We start from the raw sequence: 27,139 nt of genomic DNA, 5'->3' as shown, positions 1-27,139 counted from the left end.
AACACTCCTAGTTGAGTGTGCTCTCAGCCTGAGGGGGCAAGGCACACCCTGAACCTGATAGGCCAGGGTAATGGCATCCACTATCCAGTGGGCCATCCTCTGCTTGGAGACGGCATTCCCCTTCTGCCTGCCTCCATGACACACAAAGAGCTGGTCTGAGGTCCTGAAGCTTTGTGTCCGGTCAACGTAGCATCTTAGTGCTCGGACGGGACAAAGCAAAGCCAGGGCTGGGTCTGCCTCCTCCGAGGGCAGCGCTTGCAGGCTCACCACTTGGTCCCTGAAGGGAGTCGTGGGAACCTTGGGCACATAACCAGGCCGGGGCCTCAGTGTTACCTGGGAATCCACCGGGCCAAACTCTAGGCACGAATCGTCGACCGAAAATGCTTGCAGGTCTCCTACCCTCTTGATGGAAGCCAATGCAAGCAGGAGTAGAGTTTTCATTGAAAGAAACTTCAGCTCTACTGACTGCAAAGGCTCCTTCTATGAGATCGTGGTTAGCAGAGATAGCAGCCACATAGACTTTCAGGGTTGAGGGGGACAGTCTACGCTCCAACCCTTGCTGCAAGAAGGAAAGCACAGCTCTGAACGGGCATCTTCGGGGGTCCTCTCCCCGGGAGGAACACCAATCGACGAACAGGTTCCATTTTAGGGCGTAGGCATGTCTAGTAGACTGCGCTCGCGCCGAAGTGATAGTGTCAACTGCCCCTTGGGGTAGGTCACTTAGAACCTCCGCGTCCCGTCCAGGGACCAGACGTGTAATTTCCAGAGGTCTGGACGCGGGTGCCATAGGGTGCCCCGTCTCTGAGTCAGAAGATCCTTCCTCAGAGGAATTTGCCAGGGAGGGGCTGTCGCGAGGAGCATGAGTTTGGGGAACCAGGTCCGAGTGGGCCAGTAAGGGGCTACCAGAAGGACCTGCTCCTCGTCCACCCTGATCTTGCACAATGTCTGTGCGAGAAGGCTCACTGGGGGAAACGCATATTTGCGGAGGCCCAGCGGTCAGCTGCATGCCAGAGCGTCCGTGCCGAGTGTGAGGGAGAAAAAGAGCTGGCAGTGGGTCGTCTCCGGGGAGGCGAACAGATCTATTTGAGCCTTGCGAAGCATCTCCAAATCAGCTGAACCGACTGGGGGTGGAGTCTCCACTCTCCGGGAAGCGCAGCTCGTGAGAGCTCGTCGGCCACACGGTTGAGCAACCCGGGAATGTGAATGGCACGAAGCGACCTCAGATGCTTCTGACTCCACAGGAGGAGATGACGGGCGAGTTGCGACATGCGACGGGAGCGTAGACCGCCTTGCCGGTTGATGTACGCAACGGTCGCAATATTGTCCTTACGGACTAGCACGTGCTTGCCTCGTAGGTGCCCCTTGAGTCGGAGCAGGGCAAGACGTACTGCAAGCAACTCGAGGCAGTTGATGAGCCAAGTCAGCTGGGGGCCCGTCCAAACCCCTGAAACTGCCTGTCCGTCGTACGTGGCTCCCCAACCGGTGGTGGAGGCATCCATGTGTATCACAGCATGCCTGGAGACCTGTTCTATGGGTACTCCTGCCCTTAGAAATGAGAGGTCTGACCACGGGATGAAGGTTTGGCGGCAAGCCGGAGTTATTTGAACCCGGTGAGAACCGCATAGCCACGCTCTCCTCGGGACTCGGCCATGAAGCCAGTGTTGAAGCGGTCTCATATGGAGCAGCCCCAGCGGTGTAACTGCCGCTGCTGCTGCCATATGCCCCAGGAGCCTCTGAAACTGTTTCAGTGGGACCGCCGTCCTGCTCTTGAACGTATCCAGGCAGTTCAACACTGACTGAGCACGTTCCTGCGTGAGGCGTGCTGTCTGGCTGACCGAGTCCATTTCCATACCGAGAAAAGAGATTCTCTGCGTTGGAGAGAGTTTACTCTTTTCCCAGTTGACCCGAAGACCCAACTGGCTGAGGTGTGTGAGCACCAAGTCCCTGTGTTCGCATAGTTGGTCCCGAGACTGTGCTAGAATGAGCCAGTCGTCGAGGTAGTTGAGAATGCGAATGCCCTGTTCTCTGAGGGGAACAAGGGCCGCCTCCGTGACCTTCGTGAAGACACGGGGGGAGAGGGACAGCCCGAAGGGCAGGACTGTGTACTGATATGCTCTGCCTTCGAACGTGAACCGCAGAAAGGGTCTGTGGCGCGGAAGAATTGAGACATGAAAGTACGCGTCCTTCAGGTCGATCGCTGCAAACCAATCTTGGGGACGGACACATCTGAAAATGTGTTTCTGAGTGAGCATTTTGAACGGTAGCCTGTGAAGGGCCCGGTTCAAGACGCGCAGATCCAAGATCGGCCGTAACCCGCCGCTTTTCTTGGGTGCTATGAAGTACGGGCTGTAAAAGCCTGCCCTCATATCGGCTGGAGGACCGGCTGTATCGCTTCCTTCGCCAGCAAGGTTGCGATTTCTGCACGCAAGATGGGAGCATCTGCGGCCCTGACTGAGGTGAAGTGGACACCTCTGAATTTGGGAGGGCGCCGGCCGAACTGAATCGCATAGCCGAGTCTGATGGTCCGAAGGAGCCAGCAAGATGGGCTGGGAAGCTCTTTCCAGGCTCCCAGAAAGTGTACAAGCGGCACGAGGGGGACCACTGACGTACCCGCGGGGGAGCAGCAATAGGGGGCGCAGGGACCCCGTCTCGGTATCTCGTTGCCGGAGCGGGGTCAGAGCGTCTGTGTGTTGTGTGTGTGAGACGCTTACCTGCGCATGAGCCGATGGTGCGTGAGTAGACCGTCTCGCAGTATTCTCGAACCGCCCATCGTCGCTTGCTGGCGAGGGGGGAGGACGGGTGAGGCGCAGGGGTGACCCGCGCTCTCCCCACAGTCCCCTGTGGGGACCCAGAGATTTGCTCTTTTGTCGAGTATTTGGGTAAAAACAAACAAAAGATTCTCCGCCCGGCCCTCCTCTGGGGGAGGGGGACACAGAGATTTGCTCTTTTGTCGAGTATTTGGGAAAAAATAAACAAAAGATTCTCCGCCCGGCCCTCCTCCGGGGGAGAGCAGCATCCTCCATCTCTGGGTCGCCGTCTCAGGGTCTCTTGCTCTTGCGCTTCCCACTGGTCTTTGTGGGGGCCTGGACGGGCTGGGCGGCTGCTCAGCGACCGGCTCCACGGCGCCGTTGTGAAGGCTGCTGCGGTGGCTGCTGTGGAGTGGAGGCGGAAGCAGACTGAGGTGCCGCCGGCGGCCGGGTGGAGGCAGCAGCTGCACTGATGCAGGATGTGACTGATGGCCTCAGTCTGCTCCTTGGCGGTGGAGAACTGCTGGGCAAAGCTCTCCACTGCGGCGCCGAAGAGGCCGTTCTGGGACACCGGGGCGTCGAGGAACCTGGTCTTATCACAGTCCCTCATATCAGCCAGACACAGCCAGAGATGGCGTTCCTGGACCACCATGGTGGACATGGCACGACCCAGAGACCGCGCGGTCACCTTCGTCGCACGTAGCGCGAGGTCCGTGGCGATGCGAAGTTCACGGAGAACTTCTGGGTCGTGACCACCCTCGTATAGGTCTTTCAGTGCCTGAGCCTGATGTACCTGTAGTAACGCCATAGCGTGTAGGGCGGAACCACCGGAGCCGCAGGCCGCATAGGCACTACCGATCAGAGCTGACGAGTGCCTACAGGCCCGGGAAGGGAGCGACGTATTGTTGCCCCGCCAAGTGGAAGCGGCGCCCGGACACAGTTGCATCGCGACCGCGCGCTCCACCGGCGGGACTGCCGTGTAGCCCCGCGCTGGTCCGCCATCGAGGGTGGTGAGGGAGGAAGTCCCACTCGAGCGGTTTCGGGCAGTGAAAGATGCCATCCACGTTCGGGTGAGCTCTTCATGCACCTCCGGGAAGAAGGGCACCGGGGTGGGACGCTGAGAACCAGCGCGGGCCACCCCAAGATACCAATCGTCCAGCCGGGAGGGATCGGGACGTGATGGAGGGTTCCATTCAAGCCCTACCCTCTCGGCGGCCTGGGCAAGCATAGCCATCATCTCCGGGTCGGTATCCGGCACCGCTGACCGCCCAGCGGACGACAATGTGCCGTCATCCTCCCCAGAGAAGTCTGGCTCTCCCTCCGATGCCGCGACCGACATCTGTTCATCGGGGGGAGCCCCAAAGGTAACGGGGGGTACCCCTAACGAAGGTCCAACCCGCTCCCCTGAAAGCTCCGGTGGCGATGGAGCGTCGGTGGAAGGAGGAACCCCCACCGATGAAAGTGGCGGGGAATTCCTCACCGTCACCGTCAGACCGGGCAGCCCCCTGCTTCCAGAAGTAACGCCCCCCCGGCGTTTGCCTGGGGGAACGTTCGATCTGGGCAGAGGGACTGGAACCCCGCCCCTTTGCAGGAAGCGGAGTCTGGTCCGCAACTCCGTGATGGTCATTTTCCCACAATGGGGACATGACTCGTGAGGCAGTGTGCGTGGCCATCACCCGGCGCCAGGAAACAGCCGCATCCAGAAACACACGGGGAAAAAGGCATGATGTAAGTGCCTCGTCTTTATAAAGACGTTCACCCGTGGAGTCTCTTTGAAATTCACTCTCTTAGGAAATTTGCTCTTTTAGTGCTGAAGCGCACAGGGAAGATGGCCGCAGCAACACAGAAGGTGGGTGGTGCAAACCAGCTGTGTGCTTCCACTCGACACGGAAAACCACCTCCGCTGAAGCGCCATGCCACCAACACAAAAAAAGAAAAGAGACGTTGGTTTTTCTCAAAAACAGCTTCGATGACTCGTCTGTAGACTGGTCCAGCTCCGAAGCGAAAGCTTAATGATGCATGCACCTGCTGCGCATTATATGCTCACACTGTGATCAGCTGCAGCTGGCTGCAATCATGCATGCCAATATTCATTGGCTCGTTTGTATACACACGAAGTAGATTGGTCTCTCTAGGCGAGATCCCAATTCGTCGGTCTCGACGAGACGTCGAAGAGACCGACTGATAGGGAACTGCCGTCTCCCCACTCAGAGACGTTCTGCGATATTCAATTGTTGCGTGACATAGGCCTATTTTTTATACTACAGAGCCTTTGAATGCCTGAATCTGATTGGCTGACGAAAGTTCTAAAGTGTGCATTATATTCAGGGAAAGGCACGGCGAATGTAGTTTCTGCAAGGTCTTGACCGCACATGTTTATATCACTTCGCCACATGCTTATTTCAAAGGTTCTTACAGCCTAAAATAGCGAAATAACCAAAACCCACAACGACACTGGCCAAACGGATAAAAAAGACAAATTATTTGTCACAAAAATTATGTTTTATTAATACAATTATGGAAACGCACACTCTATTTCTCCCGTTTTATCTCCCTTACAGACACACACGCATACAGTTTGTACACAGGTGAACATACGCCCTAATGTTGTTAGTGCTGCTCTTATGATTTTAACAGTTTAAGAACTTAAAAACTACCTGGCATTTCTCACAAGCGTGGTAACAACAGCGCTATTCCTAAAGAAAATGAACTTAAAGTTTCACTATTAGTAGAGACGCTGCTGCCAAACACATACACAAACTCACAGAGGGAATTCACACACTTTAGCTCCCTCTCTCTTTCTCTGTCTAATAGCTAAATTATAAATTATTATTGCACGGCTCTATGGAATACTCAATTCTGATTGGTCAGTCACCACATTCCAAAGTATGATATTGCCAGGTAACCGGTAAAAACTAATAACACAGGCTCATCCGGGTAACTGCCTGCAGTCGGCGCTGTTCGCTTGCTGGAAAAAAAATTTCTTCGTGGAAACTGCGTTTGACTAATGAAATATTAAAACTCAATTCAATATTATGAGTACAATTATTTAATTAATTATGTCATCCTGGTATCGCAGACTCGCTCTGGCACAAGCACAGCTGCTGTCATTTTGCGACGACTGTTTTGTACACTGTAATGGATTATAAGATAACTAACAAACTGGTAAGATTTTAAAACCTTTTTGTCTTAAATCAATATCTTTTATCGCCATAAATATTTTATGTGGTGAAATTTTGTGTATTAAGTGCTATGACTGCACCGTCTCCCTTAAATGTCCGTCTATTTTGAACTTGACGCTTCCTTGTAACGACTTTCTTTACAGAAGCTTTGCGTTCAAATATTTCAACTCAGATCAATGTTTTAGTGTTATTATTTACTTTTGGGGCAAGAAGCCGTGTAATAAGCGGGATAATGTACATCTAGCAAGTTGTTTTCGCAAAATAAAGCCCTTCATTCTGCAATAACAACCGGCTGAATGTACATTATCCATTACTTAACTGCAGTATGCTATCAACGGCTAAGCTTCCATTACTAGGTATAAAATGACGGTTTGGAATTAGCAGCGGAGGCGTTGGATGAGCTGCGTAAGAAATCCTACTTACAATAACATTTTAAGGATAAAAACCGTACGAATGCCTTGAAATATTATCAGGTCCGTTGATCAGTTCTTCAAAAACAATGCACACCCAAGGCATCACCACCTCCAGTGAGCATTATTTTTTAAGAATTCAACGGTCCGTCTTAAATTACTCCTGATAGTTAATAAGTGTTTAATGTGATCAAGCACGTGCCTTAAAGGAGTAGTTCACTTTCAGAACAAAAAGTTACAGATAATGTACTCACCCCTTTGTCATTCAAGATGTTCATGTCTTTCTTTCTCCAGCTGTAAAGAAATTGTTTTTTGAAGAAAACATTTCAGGATTTCTCTTCATATAATGGACATCTGTGGTGCCCCGAGTTTGAACTTCCAAAATGCTGTTTGAATGCAGCTTCAAAGGGCTCTAAACTAGAGATGTTCCGATACCCTTTTTTCCTTCCCGATACCGATTCCGATACCTGGGCTCGGGGTATCGGCCGATACCAAGTACTAATCCGATACCTGGGTGTGTAATTGTATATACAGCTGTAGATAATACTAATAAATTATTTTATTGTGTGCTTCAGACTTATTCCTTAATAAAACAAATATACAGTGATATATACAGTGAACTAGAGTATTTTTGTTATATGACATACATTGAACTTTTATTATATGACATATACAGTGAACTAGAGTATTTCTATTATATGGCATACATTTGACAGTAATATTTTTTCATATAGTTAGTATTACTAATCTGGTTTTCTGACGTACATTAGCCCTGTTTATAACAGAGAATTTTGGCCAGAATTTGAAAGATTCTCACTAGATCTCGCAGCAACCTTATTCATTGTGCGGCATTTTCAAATGCTCCTCACTGCATCTCGCAGCAGTAACAGTGTTGCAAAATCAACGTTGGCTCCCGAATAAAGCTGTTCGGGGTTTGTGCAAGTTTGTTTGCATTGCAGTCCAAGCTGGTACACGGTCAGCGCTGAGCAGCTCAAACGTGTCGTGTTAGTTTCACTTTCGTTTCGCGTGCCATTTTATGTTTCTCATCTGAGACAGAAATGGCAGAGCTTATGAGTTGAACAACGCGGTGGTCGCGCCAGTGTGACCGCTCACGAAAATTAGTAACACTGGCAGAAAAATTGGTCACAGTCTGGAGCCCTTTAATATTACCGCAAGTGTCCCGCGCGCTTCAGTACAAGGAGTAAACAAACCACGCGCCTGTACAATTCATTAACACAGAACCACGCATTAATTCATATTTAAACAGTCGGTTTTTGGCTTAATATTAGTCCATATCACGATTTGATTTAAGTGTAATGAACTACCTTTGATTAATGCATCAAACTTTGACAAATTCCGTGACGTTCCGCGTTAAACTGTAAGTTCCATTTTGACTGGATTCCGCGATTACTTCAGTGTTTTCCGCATCGCAGAAATCATAAAGCCCTACATATGAGACATGCCGCCGTTTTAGCGGACAAACTGCTAGCACATTTGTATTTCTTCTTCGCTGCTTTAAACAGTGGTTGCTTGTGGCAACACTGTTTGCATTCTGAGCCGCGAAGAAGAACTGGCTTCTGATTTGCTGGCGGGAATAACATATCTTAAGAAAATGGTATCGGATCGGTACGTGGGTTCAAGTACTCGCCGATTCCGATGCTAGATTTTTTTGTGGTATCGGCGGCATTTCCGATACTAGTATCGGAATCGGAACAACCCTACTCTAAACGATCCCAGCTGAGAAAGAAGGGTCTTATCTAGTGAAACGATCGGTTATTTCCTAAAAACATTTACAATTTATATACTTTTTAATCTCTACAAAGAGTACACACAGAGCTAGACAGGACGAGCATTTGAGGTTAAAAAGTATATAAATTGTAATTTTTTTTTTTTAGAAAATAACCAATCGTTTTGCTATATAAGACCCTTCTTTCCTCGACTGTGATTTAAACTGCATTTTGGACGTTCAAACTCGGGGGCACCATAGAGGTCCATTATATGGAGAGAAATCCTGAAATGTTTTCCTCAAAAAAACATAATTTCCTTACGACTGAAGAAATAAAGACATGAACATCTTGGATGACAAGGGGGTGAGTACATTATCTGTAAATTTTTGTTCTGAAAGTGAACTGCTCCTTTAAGTTTTTTGATGTGCGCATATTACATCTTCTAATTTACTCCGGGTTCTATCTATCTATCATGGTTGTTAAAGTTGATACCTTTGCTACTGTAGGCCTATCCTTAGATTTAAAAATTACATCAGCTAAACTATAATGACTATAATGGATAAATTCGGAGTTTCAATTTCTTAATCATAAGCAACAAATGGCAAGTAAAAAGTAGCCCTAGACACATTTTACTATACGCATACAGTATGAAAAGCTGACATATTATAGTTTTTATAAAATTCTGGCTGGATTTTTTTCTGGCCTAAAAGGCTATTATAAACACACATTTGACTTTATAATTGAATACATTGCACTGTATGCTAGTATTGAAAAGGACTGTTATGTGTTGTCATGTGTTACGCAACAGCTGTGTTCCTTCAGTCAGCCATTATATCCAAATCATGAGAGTGTTTCACAGTGTTTCAGTTTCCTGGTTTGAAGTGCTCAAGTGAGTTAAATATGAGGGGAGGAAGTATCCACCAGTTTGTATAATATACCTGTATTGTAAAATGACGTTAGAACTAGAAATGTGAAATGATTCAAAGAAAATGAGTCTTTATCTTTATAAGTGTTACATGATCTCTCTCACAGTGGACTTTGATCCGTGATTATGGTTTTCAGAATGTGTTTTAATATCTGTACCATGTACTCGGGAAGGTAAACTGTTACACAAACTGAGATGTGTTAGAAGCTGCTCCAGCACAAGACTGGGATTATTTTTCTTGTGTTTGGACTCTGGCATCATTTTGAGAAATGACTGGAATAAGCTACACATCTTTATTCATTCTGATCTTGAGTCTTTCTCTCATTTCAGGTAGGGTGAAAAATATACATAAAATGAAAAAAAAAAAAAAAAAGTTAAATGAATTTGCCATGTTATATTTTTTTCTACTGGGCCATAAATTGACCGAGCACATATTAACATGTAAAAAAAATATTGAATACTAAGTGTATCCTACATTTCATGATGTAGCATTAGGACACTGTGTGAGTTTACGTTAAAAGACTAGTAATGTTTGGTGCTGAATGTTTTGTAAATCAAATTTGTTGATGAACATGAAGCAGTAAACATTCTATAAAATATATTTTGATTAAAAATATAATGCTGGTTACAACCAACTCAAAGGAACAAATATTTTGTTGCTGTAATACTTTGATTCCTCCAGAAGCATCTGTGTAAGATTACATGGACTTGAAAGTGTGTTTAGAAAATACAGTATATCTGTCAAAAACAAGTGTGTATATATACATACTCTCAATAAAATGTAAAATGGCAAAATGGCGAGTTGAGAATTTATGTTGCCAGTTCAGACCTCATATCCCGTTTCTTTATCCACCATAGATTCTACTTCAACCTCAACTGTCCCAGCTACAACAGATATTTTCTCTACAAATACACAAGGTAATTGTTTTTCAAATCACAACCAACTAAAACTGAATTTCATCTAAGAATTTGTTTTATAAGAATAGGACATTTTTTTCTTATTACATTTTAATACACACACACACACACACACACACACACACACACACACACACACACACATTATATAAAGATGCAACTAACAATTACTTGTATAATCAAGTGACCATTTGATAATTTCAATTAATTCAGTTAATCAGATATGCAAAGCAAAATGAAATGAAGGCTATAAAACAAATAACCAATGAATGTAAATTACATTTTGTGGAAAATGGCTGTATGTGTATGCATACATAATTTATATGTATATAAGTTCTGTGTGTCAAGTTTAGGGAAGTTCAACGTTTCAAGTTAACCACCTGTTTTGTGTGTCCATATTTGTTTATATAAATATATTAGATTAGAAGTAATTTTTAGAAGTAATAAAAATCATGTCGCTCCTGTGCTTTGGAGCGGGTTGTAGTCTAGTATGCTTGATCTGTGTGAAATCATATGTGCTAGAAATATATTTTTTCACTACTGTCTGTTTTCAGCATACAGACCCAAATACTAAATAGAAATTCACTGTTGAATTTTTTATTATTGATTATTAACAATTTTAGACTGACTTCATGTTTGCTTCATAACCAGACAGCATCTTTACACAGAAAATAGTGATTTCTCTATTCAGGGTTCCTACGCAGTTTGGAAAAGTATGGAATTTGATTTAAGTAATTTCCAGGTCTGGAAAAGTATGGAAAAACGAAAGCAAAGTATGGAAAAACAATGTGCATTTCCAGACTTTTGCCTCATTTACTTTTTAATTTATAATAGAAAATTAAGAATTTAATGAAAATACATTTATTATACAAGAAATGTGTTTTCATTGCTGCTTTGTAGTGATTCTTTAGTGATTGTCAAACACGACTGAGTGAATTCAAGGTGCACTTTTTCATTATGCAAAATGCAGGTTCTGCACCGTCAATGCACCGTATTACAGAGACTCAAGGATATTTGCAAAAATAAAATATACAGACTTTTAGGTGCACATGAGAAACCAGTAAACTGCACACTGAGCCACATATTGTGCCATCAGCCCATTTTGTGGTGTGGTGCAGCCAAAGAGTATGCGTTAAAGAGACCTAAGGCCTTAAAATAAGATGTACGGCCCTAATGAAACCCAAATTTTGAGCACTTGTGTTTTTTATATATCTGTCCATGTCCACAAATAGGACAGTGCATGCAGGGTACTATGGAATCAGCCCATTTCGTGTCATGGTTTCTCCGCTGCCAGAGAGGATGTTATATTGGACATTAGGGATTACAGTTTTTTACAGACGCTAGGACACATTTCTCAATACTTAGGTCACTTTTGCAAAACTCTTCACACAGTGAGCACAACAGAAGTCTATGTGGGCTAAACTGAGGATCAATTATCATTGTTTTGGCACAAAATGCATTCAATGACTACATCTCTCAAATTTCATGAATTCTTTTCTCACTCAAACACAACAACTGCCAAAAATCTTTTACGTACAGGACATTTTGCACGTGCTAACATACTGTTTTCAAAACTGTTAAACTTATGTTCAAAACAATAACATAATGCAAAACTGAATAAGACAGCAAAATTCAACAGCAATATTTTATTGAAACATATTTCAAATCTAAAAATGCAATAGATTAGCATTACTATTGTATCTGTATCAGTGGATGGTGTGTATACAAATTCTTGTATTTTGTAATTACTTACAGTTTTTTCTGATTGCTTAAGCACATTTTTTGTAACTATTGGCTATTTTTGCAAAACTCTACACACAAATAAGAAAACCTTTCACCCAATTACCAAAACATTGTAGTTCTCTTGCAAAAGCGAACACCGCTAGATTAACTCTTCACACCTTCGTAAAAATGGTGTTTTGGTATCAAACAGTAAACACAAGCCATCATCTACTAAGCACACAATGTGCCAACTGCACACTGAAGGTATGAATACAAAACACATCTGGCTTTTGCTTTCTCTGTGTACAGATGTCAATTTGAGGTCATACTTTGTCATAGTGTCATGTAAACATACAAGGATCCAAACTTCAAGTATTGGTGTTTATTCACACTCATCAAAACCAAGACAAAGTCAGAACACAAAATAGTGTTAATGATAGCCATACATGTGTATAATTTTGCCAGGAGTGTGTTGGAAATTTGGTAATTGAGTGTAAGCAGTGAGTTGTGTTTAAAGTTCTGCAAAGTGTGTGTTACAAAATTGCAAACTGAGTGCAAAGCAGTGTTTGTGCTTTTAGTTTGGCAAACTCAGCGAGTGGTTTTGCTATATGTATTAATAGTTTTAGAAATTGTGCTACAAGAATCACGATTAGCGCTTAAGCATTCAGAAAAAACTGTAAAAAAATAAATAAAAATAAATAAAAAATAAAAATAAATAAACAACATAAAATATTGACAAATTCATGTGTGATTCATTCCAGTAACATATATTGCAGTTATAAACAATATATACTGCAATTATAAACAAAGATGTGTCCTTGTTTTACACAAGAAAACACTGTGTAATGCTACATGTTGTTAGTGTTTTTAGGTCGTTGTTTTGTGGGTGACAAAGTGTGTTTGTCGGCTGTCGACCTTCGCTAGTGTTCTGGAAGAATGAGTTTATTTGAGACCTGAATAAAGTGTTTTGGTAGTTGTAGTGCATTTTGAATGTGAAATGAACTGCTTTGCCAAGCTGAAAGTCGGTTAGGAGAATTGTGTGAAGAGTTTTGCAAAAGTGACCTAAGTATTGAGAAATGTGTCCTAGCGTCTGTAAAAAATTGTAATATTAGAGGTACTACCACAAGGAAAGCCAAATCTCTATTAATTCATGTGCAACCATGCTTTCATTTTATTCATAGTAAGTTGATGCCCAAAAGAAAAAGTTTATTTTAATGTTTAAGTTAATTGTAATGCGTAAGCATGCAAAAAATCCCCATGCACATGTGAATAGTTTCTTAAAAGCACAAAAAATTTACTTGTGTGCATAGAAATGTCTGTGTTTGTTTTTATTAGTATTATTGTTTGTTTTAGGAAAATTAATGAGAATAAAAAAACATTTACAGATGACTGTACTGTATACCAAATATAAAGCTGAAAATCCTGCCATATGAACCATTTATGTAACATATGGTCTGAAAATCTACTGAGAGGTTTGGAATTTTGAGTCTGGAAAAGGATGGATTTTTCTAAATGGAAAATATGTAAGAATCCTGTCCATTATTTCAGATATCAGTTCCCCAGAACAACAACAGTTTATTAATGATTTTAGGCATAGTCATTGCAGACCTATACATCCTCTTGTACTAGATCATTTCATTTTTATTTTAATGTATACCATGGCTTGTCAGAGAACCGGTTACGAATTTGCAAGAACCAGGTACTCTATAAGACACATACATTTCGATTCCGCTTAATGATTCCTGCGTTCCCAATTTAATGTCATTTTATTTTATTTATTTATTTATTTTTATTGACCATGAGGAAACATAGATAGACAACAACATCTTGACATAATGACTTGTACACAAGCTGAGACCAGTCATATCTGAAGCGGGTTCCCTGCCTGTGTCCGTTCTCGAACCATACCGAGCATTTTACCTGCAGAAAAATTAGTTAGAGGCCGGAATTTACTTCTTTCACATCTTACCACCAGTATGCACAAAATCACATTAGTATATCCTTGTAAACACATCCATACGTACTGTTAACGTAAACAGATGAGAAAGCGCGTGTGTAACAGTATTTTTAGATCTGTGTGCCTTCTGTGTGAAGAGACAACAGCCTAACAACATGCTTCCTGTTAATGTTAATCAAAGAACAAAAGAAAAACATATTATGTAACTTTAATGAGGATTAATCTAATCTATATTTTATGAAAAGAAAACCATGCAGTGTTTCTAAACTTGTGGTTTCAATTTCTGTACCTGAAATTTCATCAGCTGTATTTATTTACGCTGTTGCTAATTGTTTGTTCCTACCTTGTTACTGACTGTTTATTTAACAATTTAATTTCTAAAATTTACATTATCTAGTTGTTTTTGTTATGGTATTTTTGTTAAAACCATTGGCACACTTCTCACCTTTGGAGTTATTTTTCCTCTCGCAGTAGTTAGGCCTACTTTTGTCTTCCAGGAATATTTCAGGATTCAGTAGATTCCTAAATTGTAAATGTTTTCCTAAAATGTTCCAATAGAGGCTATAGCCACAAAAATAAAAATATACACATTAACATGATTTAGTGTGATAAAAATCTTGCTAACTATTTTGTGTAAAGTCATGTACATTTTTACAGCTTTGTTGTGACAACATAACACAATGTAAAGAAGAATAGGTACTTTTATATAATTGTACATTTCCAAATTCTGTATTGAATTTTCTTTAAAAATAGGCCCCTTTTACTTTAACTGTGAGTGTGTTACAGTAATCTCCATTTCTGCTTGGTTTGTAACAGACAGTGTTGGGTGTTGGGTTTACATGTTTTATGGGGACATTCCATAGGCGTCATGGTTTTTATACTGTACAAACCGTACTTTCTATCGCCCTACACCCACTCTACACCTAAACCTAGCCCTCACAGGAGATTGTGCACACTTTTACTTCATCAAAAAAAACTCATTGGGCATGATTTATAAGCCTGTTTCCTCATGGGGACCTGAGAAATGTCCCCACAAGGTCAAAATCTACTGGTATTCCTATCCTTGTGGGGACATTTGGTCCCCACAACGTGATGAATACCAGGTACACACACACACACACACACACACACACACACACACACACACACACACACACACACACACACACACACACACACACACACACACACAGAGACAGTGATGTCAGATAGAAGGAGATCGCCTACAGAACATAATGGGACTACAGAGACTTCTGGTATAACTTAAGGTATAACTTCTACAACAGTTCACACAACAGAAACAACAGACATTTCTACCACTTTTACAGATAATTTACTTATTAGGCCTGTTTCACACATAACAGGCAGCATGTAAGTGGCAATTGCAAGAGCAGTCTGCACAAAACGAGATCCAAACCCAAAATTGTAAAATAATTCAGATTTACTGAACTAAAAGTGCTGATTATTTTCTTAGTTTTATTATTTTATTTATTATTTTCTTAGATTAGTTTCCTTATAAAATCTTATACTGCAACCTTTTGTGCTGAAACAAGTATATAATATTTTAAACAAATGCTCCACTGAGTACAGCGAAAATACGCTCATTGCTATACCACTAACAAGGACTGTTTCTATTTCCACAACAGAACTCACTACAGTTTCAGCTACTGTTTCCGATCCCACTGCAACTACATTTGGCTCCACAGCAGAAACTACTGTAACAACAGATGATAGTACAACAGGAATTTCTGCTTCAACAGCTGCAGCTCTCACTTTAACTTCACCTGGCTCCACTGATTCATCAGATAGTTCAACAACTATAGATGGCACATCAGCCAGTGAATCTCCAAATACAGCAGAAACTACTGTAACAACAGATGATAGTACAACAGGAATTTCTGCTTCAACAGCTGCAGCTCTCACTTTAACTACACCTGGCTCCACTGATTCATCAGATAGTTCAACAACTATAGATGGCACATCAGCCAGTGAATCTCCAAATACAGCAGAAACTACTGTAACAACAGATGATAGTACAACAGGTATTTCTGGTTCAACTTCAGGAGATTCCACTGCAACTACACCTGGCTTCACTGGTTCAGCAGGTATTTCAACAACTATTGATTTCACCGCAACCAGTGAATCTCCAAATACAGCAGGGACTACTGTAACTCCAGCTGATAGTACAACAGGGATTTCTGGTTCAACTTCAGGAGATTCCACTGCAACTACACCTGGCTTCACTGGTTCAGCAGGTATTTCAACAACTATTGATTTCACCGCAACCAGTGAATCTCCAAATACAGCAGGGACTACTGTAACTCCAGCTGATAGTACAACAGGGATTTCTGGTTCAACTTCAGGAGATTCCACTGCAACTACACCTGGCTTCACTGGTTCAGCAGGTATTTCAACAACTATTGATTTCACCGCAACCAGTGAATCTCCAAATACAGCAGGAACTACTGTAACTCCAGCTGATAGTACAACAGGGATTTCTGGTTCAACTTCTGGAGATTCCACTGCAACTACACCTGGCTTCACTGGTTCAGCAGGTATTTCAACAACTATTGATTTCACCGCAACCAGTGAATCTCCAAATACAGCAGGGACTACTGTAACTCCAGCTGATAGTACAACAGGGATTTCTGGTTCAACTTCAGGAGATTCCACTGCAACTACACCTGGCTTCACTGGTTCAGCAGGTATTTCAACAACTATTGATTTCACCGCAACCAGTGAATCTCCAAATACTGCAGGAACTACTGTAACTCCAGCTGATAGTACAACAGGGATTTCTGGTTCAACTTCAGGAGATTCCACTGCAACTACACCTGGCTTCACTGGTTCAGCAGGTATTTCAACAACTATTGATTTCACCGCAACCAGTGAATCTCCAAATACAGCAGGAACTACTGTAACTCCAGCTGATAGTACAACAGGGATTTCTGGTTCAACTTCTGGAGATTCCACTGCAACTACACCTGGCTTCACTGGTTCAGCAGGTATTTCAACAACTATTGATTTCACCGCAACCAGTGAATCTCCAAATACAGCAGGGACTACTGTAACTCCAGCTGATAGTACAACAGGGATTTCTGGTTCAACTTCAGGAGATTCCACTGCAACTACACCTGGCTTCACTGGTTCAGCAGGTATTTCAACAACTATTGATTTCACCGCAACCAGTGAATCTCCAAATACTGCAGGAACTACTGTAACTCCAGCTGATAGTACAACAGGGATTTCTGGTTCAACTTCAGGAGATTCCACTGCAACTACACCTGGCTTCACTGGTTCAGCAGGTATTTCAACAACTATTGATTTCACCGCAACCAGTGAATCTCCAAATACAGCAGGAACTACTGTAACTCCAGCTGATAGTACAACAGGGATTTCTGGTTCAACTTCTGGAGATTCCACTGCAACTACACCTGGCTTCACTGGTTCAGCAGGTATTTCAACAACTATTGATTTCACCGCAACCAGTGAATCTCCAAATACAGCAGGGACTACTGTAACTCCAGCTGATAGTACAACAGGGATTTCTGGTTCAACTTCAGGAGATTCCACTGCAACTACACCTGGCTTCACTGGTTCAGCAGGTATTTCAACAACTATTGATTTCACCGCAACCAGTGAATCTCCAAATACTGCAGGAACTACTGTAACTCCAGCTGATAGTACAACAGGGATTTCTGGTTCAACTTCAGGAGATTCCACTGCAACTACACCTGGCTTCACTGGTTCAGCAGGTATTTCAACAACTATTGATTTCACCGCAACCAGTGAATCTCCAAATACAGCAGGGACTACTGTAACTCCAGCTGATAGTACAACAGGGATTTCTGGTTCAACTTCAGGAGATTCCACTGCAACTACACCTGGCTTCACTGGTTCAGCAGGTATTTCAACAACTATTGATATCACCGCAACCAGTGAATCTCCAAATACTGCAGGAACTACTGTAACTCCAGCTGATAGTACAACAGGGATTTCTGGTTCAACTTCAGGAGATTCCACTGCAACTACACCTGGCTTCACTGGTTCAGCAGGTATTTCAACAACTACTGATGTCACAACAACCAGTGAATCTCCAAATACAGCAGGAACTACTGTAACTCCAGCTGATAGTACAACAGGGATTTCTGATGTAACTACTCTAAATCCTACCTCAACTACAGCTGATTCCACAACAAAAACTGTTATAACAACAACAACATCGACTCAGTCATCGATCAAAACCACAACTGCCGTTCCATGTGCCAATGGTGGGACTCCACTAAACAACCAGGGTTGTTTATGTCCACCAGGTTTTACAGGGAGACTCTGCAATACTGTTGAACCTCAATTAGTACCAGGTTTGTCTATTAAATAGGTTTTGGTAATGAAAATTAAATTATTTAATGATTAACATTTTTTTTTTTAATTCCACATCACAAATGTGAGTGGGCTTGACATGACAGTTTCTCAGGATTCATTTTCCTACAATATCATTTTTATGCTCACCACAATTAAAGTTGATGCAGTTGTATTTTTTAGTAAGATTTTTCTCATTAATTACAATTTTGTGCATTCAAATCTGCATGACAGTGTGGTTTAATAATGGCATAGCTCCATATTTTGTAAATGCAACAGAAACCTTCATCAAACAATCATCTAGACTACATGAGATGTACATTTTAGTTTTAATTAACTGTTACATTTTAAATAATTATACACTTCCTTATACATTTCTTTCAAAAATGTTTTCTGAAAGTTGTATACTTACTGTATTTGTCTTTTAAATGTTCCTATATTTTTTATTTTAGATAACATTGAAAGGGCAGTCAATGTTACAATGGAAGTAAATGAACGGTTTACAAATGAACATTCAAACCAATCATCGGCTGTATATAAAAACTTTGCTGAGAGATTCAATAGATCAGTAAGTATTGTGGTTTAGATGGCTTGCTTACCTAAATATTATTATCCAGATACTTTGGGAGTGGTAGTTGCAGACATAAGTTTTGAAAAGCTCTTGTTTTTAAAAATTTGTTTGCAGATGCCTTTTTGTTTGATAAATTGTTACCTACCCTTTTTCAAAGTGACTTAGTTGTTCAAGACTTTCACAAACAATATTCTGGACAGTGGAGGTCATCATTGTTTGGCTTAAAATATTAAAGATATATTTTATTCAATTTTAGGTGATATCCACTTATGAAAAAAAATTAAAAGGGTTTTTGCGTGTGGACAAGATAATTCTAAGGTAATTCCTCTACTTTGACAGCACAAGCTATTTTGTAATTATATTTATGTCCCTATAATGACTATAATCTTTTTTTTTTCATGTCAAAGTCCTGGTGGACCAGTAAAAACACGTAGTCAAAGAAGAGAAAGAAGCTTGACTTTGAAGGAAACTACAAGGTACGAAACAGTACAAAATACAATAAACTAAACAAATAACAAATAATTTTAAATAAACAAATCAATCAAAAAATAGTATTATACCCACAATCCAAGAGAACCAAAAATTTACAACTTGAACTCATGAACTGCCTCTGATTTTTATTTTGTACTGTACGCTGAGGTCCACTTATAATGTTTTATTTTTTTACATCCTCCAAATTAGTTACTGTGCTCCCCTTCCCCTCCTCTACCTTCCTTGCTGAACATGATCGTTTCGAAAGCAAAAGTGAAACTGAAAAAAAAACTGCAAATGCAAAAAAGAATTGCACGCTCAGGGAGCGTCAGCAGCTGCACAGGATCGTGTTTCCTAACGTTGGGATTAGATGAAAGGACAGGCAAATACTATTTTCTCCACAACTTGGCACTGCACAGTGTCTTGTTCTCTTCAGAGCCATCTTTATAGTTTGGTTTTTGCATAGACCTGCGCGTTCACCTCTCTCGTAAACGCTATAATAGAAAAAGTAAATTAACCAATTTTGTTTAAATGAAGGATTGCAGAAATGAGTGCACCCTAGATTTAATTCAGCAAATGTATAAATTTACTTAGTATGTCCTCCAGAACTCCTGTATACTGCTCTGACATCATCTTGGCACTGAGTGTACAAGGTTATGACAAACTGTCACATCTGACCTGTTTAATTCCTGAAAGATGAGCTAAATGCCCTGGTCTTTAATAGGGAGTTTTGCTCAGCTCATCTCTATCCCCCACAGGTGTTTAAAAGTGTTAATATTGGGTGAAATACATGTCCACTGAAGGATTTTTACCTTGGGAGAATGAAAATCCAGATTGTCATGTTGAAAAAAAGCCCAACAATGCAGGGAATGAGGAGAGGGTGGCATCTTTGGTTTCAGTTTTTATTTTCATTTGAAAATGTAAAAATGTATACCTTTTATATTTTTGCCCCCCTCCCTTTCTTTTTTGAAGTGACTCTAGTCTGAAAGTTGAGCATGATGTCCTTCTCGACGTTAAAAATGACGGTACCATGAGCGCTACTTATGAAGCTCTGGTTGAGAACGTGCAGACCATCATTGTTGAAATAAAAAACAGTCCAGGTAGGTCATCATATGCATTTTCCATGTGGTCTAAATGGTTATTGAATGCTTTATTAATCTATGTTTGTTTATCTTTTTTTCAATTCTAGAGACAGAATTTGTTATTAATGAAGTCAATGCATCAAGGACTGCTTTAAATCGTAAGTTTTCAGTTAACTTACTGTGCTAGGAGAAGACGAGTATTAAGTTATTCTATATATTAATTAGTTGTCTCATTTTATTGAATGATGTACTCTACACCAAATATGTTCTTACTTTTTAAAAAAAGAGTGAACTGCTGAAATAACTGAAATGAGTTTTAATGTGTCATGTTGGATGTTGAATGTATACTTAAACATGCTGAATAATATTTTTTTGCATATGTCATTGGCCTGTTTTGGAGGGTATCACAGAAGAGACTATTGCTAGAAATACAGTAGATTTGTAAGAAAGTATGTTTGGATTATATAAAAATGCAGAAAAGCGTTGCTGTTGTGCAGTGAGACCAAAATATGGCTTCTCAGCGAAAATGCACAACAATATGTGAAGTGAGAATTTGATGCTGCCCACACCTTAAAAACAACATATTTACATCAAATTACAATGTTGGCTGCATGGTGTTGTGGGGTTGCTTTTATTCTTAAAAAAGAAGAAATAATAGATGTTAAAAATACAGGGAAATCTTAGAGGAGATGTTTCAACAGCTGAATGTTCCAATTAACAATTTTTTTTTTTTTTTTTAAATCGAGGTATTGTTTAAGTGTCTGAATGCTTTTATTTATTCATTTTATTTTATTTATTGTGACTGTTACATTTTTTATTTTCACAGTCGATGGGGCGTGTGATAGGACTTTGGCAAATCTTTCTGACACATACCAAAAATTTTATAAAGCAGTTGAGTCGGATGACGGAGTGATATGTGTGACTCAATGCGATGCAGCTCATGAAGATCAGATCATTTGTAAGAATGAGGGCACCTGTGAAGTTTCTGATAAGGGCCCATCCTGCTAGTATGTACTTATTTTACTTTTATACTGTTTACATTTATTAGACTTAACTGAAAAAGTGAGGTACATCTTTCTTTAAGGGAGTATGGTGGTTAAAGATTTGGGCTGGAAACTGAAAAATTTTAGGTTTGCCCCAATCATTAGTGTAGTTAGTTTAAATAAAAGCATCTCCTAAATATTTAGTTTGAGTATAGAAGTATGAACGTGTACATATGTATGCTTTTATCACTGTGTAAGCCATATCAAAATTCGAATCATTCTAACAGGATGAAACATTTCACTTCCTAAGAACGGGAATGATTTAAATGAATCAAAAGCAAAAGCTGCACAAAAATATGTTTTTTTTTTCTTTTGGAAAATTTAAAAGAACTTACTTTTTTTTTGCTGCAGTTGCCGGCATACAGATGAAGTCTGGTACTTGGGAGATCGTTGCAGTTTACAGGTGCACAGAACTGGATTTTATGCTGGATTGGGAACAGTGGCAGCAGTAGCAGTAATAGTTGTAGCACTTCTGACAGCTTATCTCATAATGAACAAACGAACAGTAAAGAGGTATGTAATTTCATACACTTTATTAAACTTCTTCAGTTCAGTAATGTGTTTGGGATGTCTGGTGTCTTGCGGTCTTGAGGTCATGCCAAGGCGTGTTGATCATCAGTTAGTGGACAGATGGCCTGCATAATGTCTTGATAAACTTCATGTAAAATTGTAGAAATTCATGTTTCTGTTGATGATAGCAAGCTATTCAGAGCCTGTGAACACAAAATCATTATGTTCTGATGGATTTGCACACAACCCTAACAGTAGATTTGTGTGGCAAATGCTCTGAAATAAACCAATTAGCCACTCCCAAGACCAGAAAAGCAGTTTGCTTGGAGCAGTTTGATGTCAATTTGATACCTTTCTAATACTATTTGTGCATTTAGCTGCACCACTGAAATATATGAAGGGTATACCATCCTGTGTGATTAAAACAGCCCCCTCTCCTAAAAATCTGTGGAAAATCTCTTATTAACATGACTATTGTGTATCTAATGTGATATGTGTATCGGGAAAAGAGGGTGTTTTCATAAATAAATGTATTTTTATGCCTTTCTGTCCATAATTTTATTTCTGTCTCACAGGAATAAGGACATTAAGCAAGATCTAGTGAAAGAATGGTTAGAGGATGACTTTGAATGGCCACCACAAAAGAAAACATCACAAACAGGTACCAAAATACATTATCTGCATTATTCAGCAATTATTAAATGTAGGTTGTACCTGAATATTTGAACCATTTGCCAAATGGATATTTGTTTTGTTCACAATTTTCTAACAATACTGTTATATCAGTAAATTAGTTAGATAAATTAAAAACTAAAAGGAAAGCTGAATATTAAGCTGCCCCTGTGTGTAGCTTCATGACTTTAGGAAAGAGAGGCAGAAAAGTGTATTGTAAGATCCCTTATCATATCATCATGATCTAAACATTATGTGAGGCACATTTCAGCATGGATTATTTTGTGAACCTGTTGTGATGTAATATAAACTATTCTAAGAGGCCAAGAAAGAAGGATGTGGCAGACAAGATAGTCAACAGTATTTGACAAGATAGTCTTCATGTAAAGATGCACAGTCCATGTTAAAGGAGAAGTTCACTTCCAGAATAAAAAAATCCTGATAATTTACTCACCCCAATGTCATCTAACATGTTAATGTTTTCTTTCTTCAGTCACAAAGAAATTAGGGTTTTTGAGGAAACCATTCCAGGATTTTTCTCCATATAGTTGACTTCAATGGGAGCCAAAGGGTTAAAGGTCCAAACTGCAGTTTCAGCGAAGCTTCAAAGGGCTCTACATTATCCCAGTTGAGGAATAAGGGTCTTATCTAATGAAACTATCGGTTACTTTCTTTAAAAAAATAATATTTATACACTTTTTCAGCTAGCATTAGCTCTGCAATGCCAACCCAGTGTTTACAAAGCAAACATGCAAAGAAAGTCAAATGCCCTTTACAAAAAAAGGTAAAACAACAATGTTGGAAGATTTTGAAGTTGGAGTAGAAAATAAAATGGTGTTTGATGACCAGGAACTTCATGTCAGACAAAGAATGTTTTACAGACTTAAAATTACGAAAAATTGGGGATGTCTCTAATGGCACTTGTTGTTCAATTCTAGTGCGTATAAAAGTTTATAAATATTATTTTTTTAAGGAAATTACAGATCGTTTCACTAGCTATGACTCTTATTCCTCAGCTGGGATCGTGTGAAGCTGCACTGAAACTGCAGTTTTGGACCTTCAAGTCCACTATATGGAGAAAATGAAATGTTTTCCTCAGAAGCCTTAATTTCTTTGCAATTGAAGAAAGAAAAGCATGAACATCTTGGAATAATCAGGAAATTTTAATTCTGAAACTTCTAAAACTTATCCTTTGAGGATCTAAGCATATTCAGGAGTTTCTAGTCTAGACTGAGCAAGCAGCAAATGTATATATTTTTATTTAGATTTTCAGTGCAATGAGAGCATTGTATTCTTTTTTTTTCCTCATGGAACATTCATTTTCTAGATGAACAAGTTTCCAGTTAATCAACATAACTTTTTTTTGTATTTCCAGCTGACAGATATGATAATCCAGTATACTCACCAGGAGGCATGCATAAGCAGAACAGTTTTGAAAGGTCTTACACCCCAAATTTTTCACCTGAACCTGATATTCATCTTCGCTATCTTCAGAGGGATCAGCCTGTAAGTACTAAGCGGATACACATTTCTACGCTTAGTTGTCTTACTTACAAATAGTCAATACACACAAACCTAAGCTACTACACCCAGTGGCGGAGCTACAATTTTTTACATGGGGTGGCCAGGGGGTGGCCACTGCTATTTCAGGGGGTCCACACACGGACACGCACTGTACTCATAAAGTTGAAATAATAAATTAAGGAATTCTAAAGTTTCATTTGCAAAAACTATGCTGAGTTCATTTACAAAAAACAACCAAACAAAAATATTGCAATTAGACATAGCAGACATCAAACAGACCTGGATTGGAAAAGAAAAACAAAAACACAGTTTTAGTCATCAGTTACAAACTTATCCTAGGTATGTTTAAAACAACATAATTCTGCGGTTCTGATGAGAACTGACAAAACGTTTCACGAATTCATCCATGTTGAGGGAGCGTGTCATCCTTGACTCAACACTGAGAATCCCTTGGTGACTTAACCTGTCATCAGACATTGTTGTCCTAAGGTGGGTTTTAATAAGTTTTAACGTAGAGAAAATTTTACAAAGTCGAAATAACATTGTTAAATTAAATATAATAACTTACATACAGGGCATGAAATTAACTTTTTTTACTTGGTAGCACTGGTGCTCCCAACTTCAAAAAGTTAGGAGCACCATAAAAAAATTTAGGAGCACCCAATTTCTTTTTTAGTAATGCACTGTTATTGATTCGTCATGGTTCTTCATTTTGATTGCCAATGTTTTACATGCAAATGGGCTGATTCTGAAAGCCTTTTTTATATATTTATTTTACGCCTTAAGCAAGGGACAAGAATGAATGAAAATATGAGTACATGAACAAGATGTTTATTTTCTCTATTATAGGTACAGTCATTTAAATTAGAGGCAAACACTGCATTTTTTAACAACCTACATAAATAACAATATGTGACCCTGGACCACAAAAACAAGTCGCTGGGGTATATTTGTAGCAATAGCCAAAAATACATTGTATGGGTCAAAATTATTGATTTTTCTTTTATGTCAAAAATCATTAGGATATTAAGTAAAGAGCATGTTCCATGAAGATTTTTTGTAAAATTCCTACTATAAACCTATCAAAATGCAATTTTTGATTAGTAATATGCATTGTTAAGAACTTAATTTGGACAACTTTAAAGGTGATTTTCTCAGTATTTTGAATTTTTTGCACCCTCAGATTCCAGATTTTCAAATAGATGTATCTCGGCCAAATATTGTCCTATCCTAACAAACCATATATCAATAGAAAGCTTATTTATTGAGCTTTCATATGATGTATATATCTCAGTTTTGTAAAATTTTACCATATGACTGGTTTTGTGGTCCATGGTCACATATATATTATAAATATTACAAAAAATAAACGACACAGTTTCGTTCTTAGTCGTGTAGACAATATGCAATGCAGCCATAATCAAAGTGGGCTACCCTTTCAATATTCAAAGTGCAAATAGAGACCGAATCTTTCAAGCATTATACAGAGCTACAACTACACAACTTATTATAGCCCACATACTAATATTTAATAACAGCTTTGATATTTTATGTAGCCTAATTTTCGCGGACTGAGGAGTCGCTCTCTAACTGTGGGGTATTAAAATTGCTTTTGAATGCGTGTGCGGGTTTTACTTTTGGTTTCGTTTTAACAATCAAGCGAAACTCGGCGGTGCTGAGCGTGCATTCTACAAGAGATTTCTTTAACAAAACCTTTTGAAAGTGGGAGGACACAAACAGGATTTTGAAAAACGTGTCCCCAGTGAAAATTACGCCTCTGCCTGAGTGCAACTCTGCCGCTGAGTTATCATCAAAATGCTCCCAAATATAATTTGAGGTCGCACAGATTAAATTTTGGGAGCATATGCGACAAAAACAGTCGAAATTTCCAGCCCTGTACATACATGGTATGTGCATGTAATACTAGCACAGATGAAGTATAGCGTTAACTGTCTAAATTGCGAATTGATCTCTCTAATCTCATTAAGTTAACTGATGTTGTTGGCGCCTCGTTCACTTAAACAGCAGATAATAAACGTTACTCGGCAAACAAACCTTATAATAAACTATAGCTAAAACGTATTTCAAATATTATGTTTTATTATTCGTTTTACCTTGAAACCATGTTCATGTCTTTGGCTCGTCTTGATTTGAAAATGGCTTAAGCAGCGTTGCCGGCAAAATTCTAAAACTTCTTTAGACAAATGAGATGTCAATGAGCATCAGCTACTGCCAGCAGCAAATAAAATTTTGGGGTGGCACCCGGGACACCCCTCTGGCTCCGCCACTGACTACACCCACCAACAGGGTTCCACTATAATTATCTTTCTTGAACTATCTTACCTGGCTAATAATGATAAGATAGATACATTTTAATTTCTGACCTACACACAATTGACCCTTCGTAGGAAGTTTGAATGACAGGCGATCTGACCAATCATAAAGCAGAATCTGCCATTTTTGTACCAGACAGGAGAGTAGATTAAAGTCTGTGGACTCAAACTTGAAAAATGGTGTGTATTGACACCTTTCCATGATTGAAACAAGATATCTTCTTTATTTCATGCTATAACTAGTAAAGCAGAAAAGATGATCGGTTCACGTGCCGCTTGAACTGAGATACTGCAGTGATCTGTCACGACACATTAAAGAGCCACAAAACGATACTGTTTGAATTCCTAATTCCTTATTCCTTGTTTTGCTCTTAACAGATGAGATTGGAGCGACCTCAGATCCGTTCATCTTTTGATACTTAATTCTAAGTGTGTGGAAAAAGTATTACAGCTTTGTATGACATACTGAATGTAAAAATATGCAGTCTTGATTTATCAAAACTAAATCAGTTGCTAGAGCATTTTATTTATACCATACAATTTAGCAATTATGCATATTTTCTGTACCTCAGATGTGTGATCATCCAATCATATTGTATTTGATTACATGATGAAGAGAAGCCGTAAAACTAAAGAAATGCCCTGCTTATCTTCACGTTATTAAAATAATCAATGTATTAAATTAGATATCATGTAGTTATCTTTTTTATAGGTTTCACTTTGTTATTGCACCTTCGGTATCATTTCTTCTTATTTGTTTATTCCTAATGACTTTGCATTGATATAAACTGGTTTGTAAATTACATATTAACCACAAATTATTTATTATCATTATACTCTACACAGTTTGTAAATTGACACTTGCTTATGTTAAAATAAATTATATTCTCACGTTCTTTTGTCTTTTCCTTCTGTAAAAGCAATTAAATACATGATATTCTTGAGCTATCGTGTATTACGCTATAAGAAAACATCAAACATCATGA

The 27,139-nt window shown here is 39.8% G+C and overlaps 1 protein-coding gene across 1 annotated transcript; it reads left to right on the top strand.

The window, feature by feature from the left end:
• Positions 1-9,155: 9,155 nt before the first annotated feature.
• On the top strand, positions 9,156-27,048 carry LOC141331250 (uncharacterized). Its single transcript, XM_073836241.1, has 13 exons — positions 9,156-9,321; positions 9,850-9,909; positions 15,235-17,949; positions 18,400-18,515; positions 18,775-18,836; positions 18,926-18,994; positions 19,962-20,089; positions 20,179-20,229; positions 20,898-21,078; positions 21,466-21,627; positions 22,200-22,285; positions 23,672-23,802; positions 26,532-27,048. Exons 1-13 carry the CDS (start codon positions 9,261-9,263, stop codon positions 26,574-26,576), a joined length of 3,867 nt encoding a protein of 1,288 aa, XP_073692342.1. The 5' UTR covers positions 9,156-9,260; the 3' UTR covers positions 26,577-27,048.
• The last annotated feature ends 91 nt before the right edge of the window (positions 27,049-27,139 follow it).

The sequence above is a fragment of the Garra rufa genome, chromosome 3 (genome assembly GCF_049309525.1).
Source record: "Garra rufa chromosome 3, GarRuf1.0, whole genome shotgun sequence".
In the NCBI taxonomy this organism is placed as follows: domain Eukaryota; kingdom Metazoa; phylum Chordata; class Actinopteri; order Cypriniformes; family Cyprinidae; genus Garra; species Garra rufa.
Note: the sequence above shows the minus strand (reverse complement) of the source record. Positions and strands in the feature narration are given on the sequence as shown.

What these genes read in the sequence shown, in the direction of transcription:
- LOC141331250 (XM_073836241.1), top strand. Translation starts at nt 9,261, where the DNA reads ATGACTGGAATAAGCTACACATCTTTATTCATTCTGATCTTGAGTCTT. An exon ending in GTGGACAAGATAATTCTAAG is followed by an intron (nt 18,837 to 18,925) that starts GTAATTCCTCTA and finishes TTCATGTCAAAG; the next exon opens with TCCTGGTGGACCAGTAAAAA. An exon ending in ACTTTGAAGGAAACTACAAG is followed by an intron (nt 18,995 to 19,961) that starts GTACGAAACAGT and finishes TCTTTTTTGAAG; the next exon opens with TGACTCTAGTCTGAAAGTTG.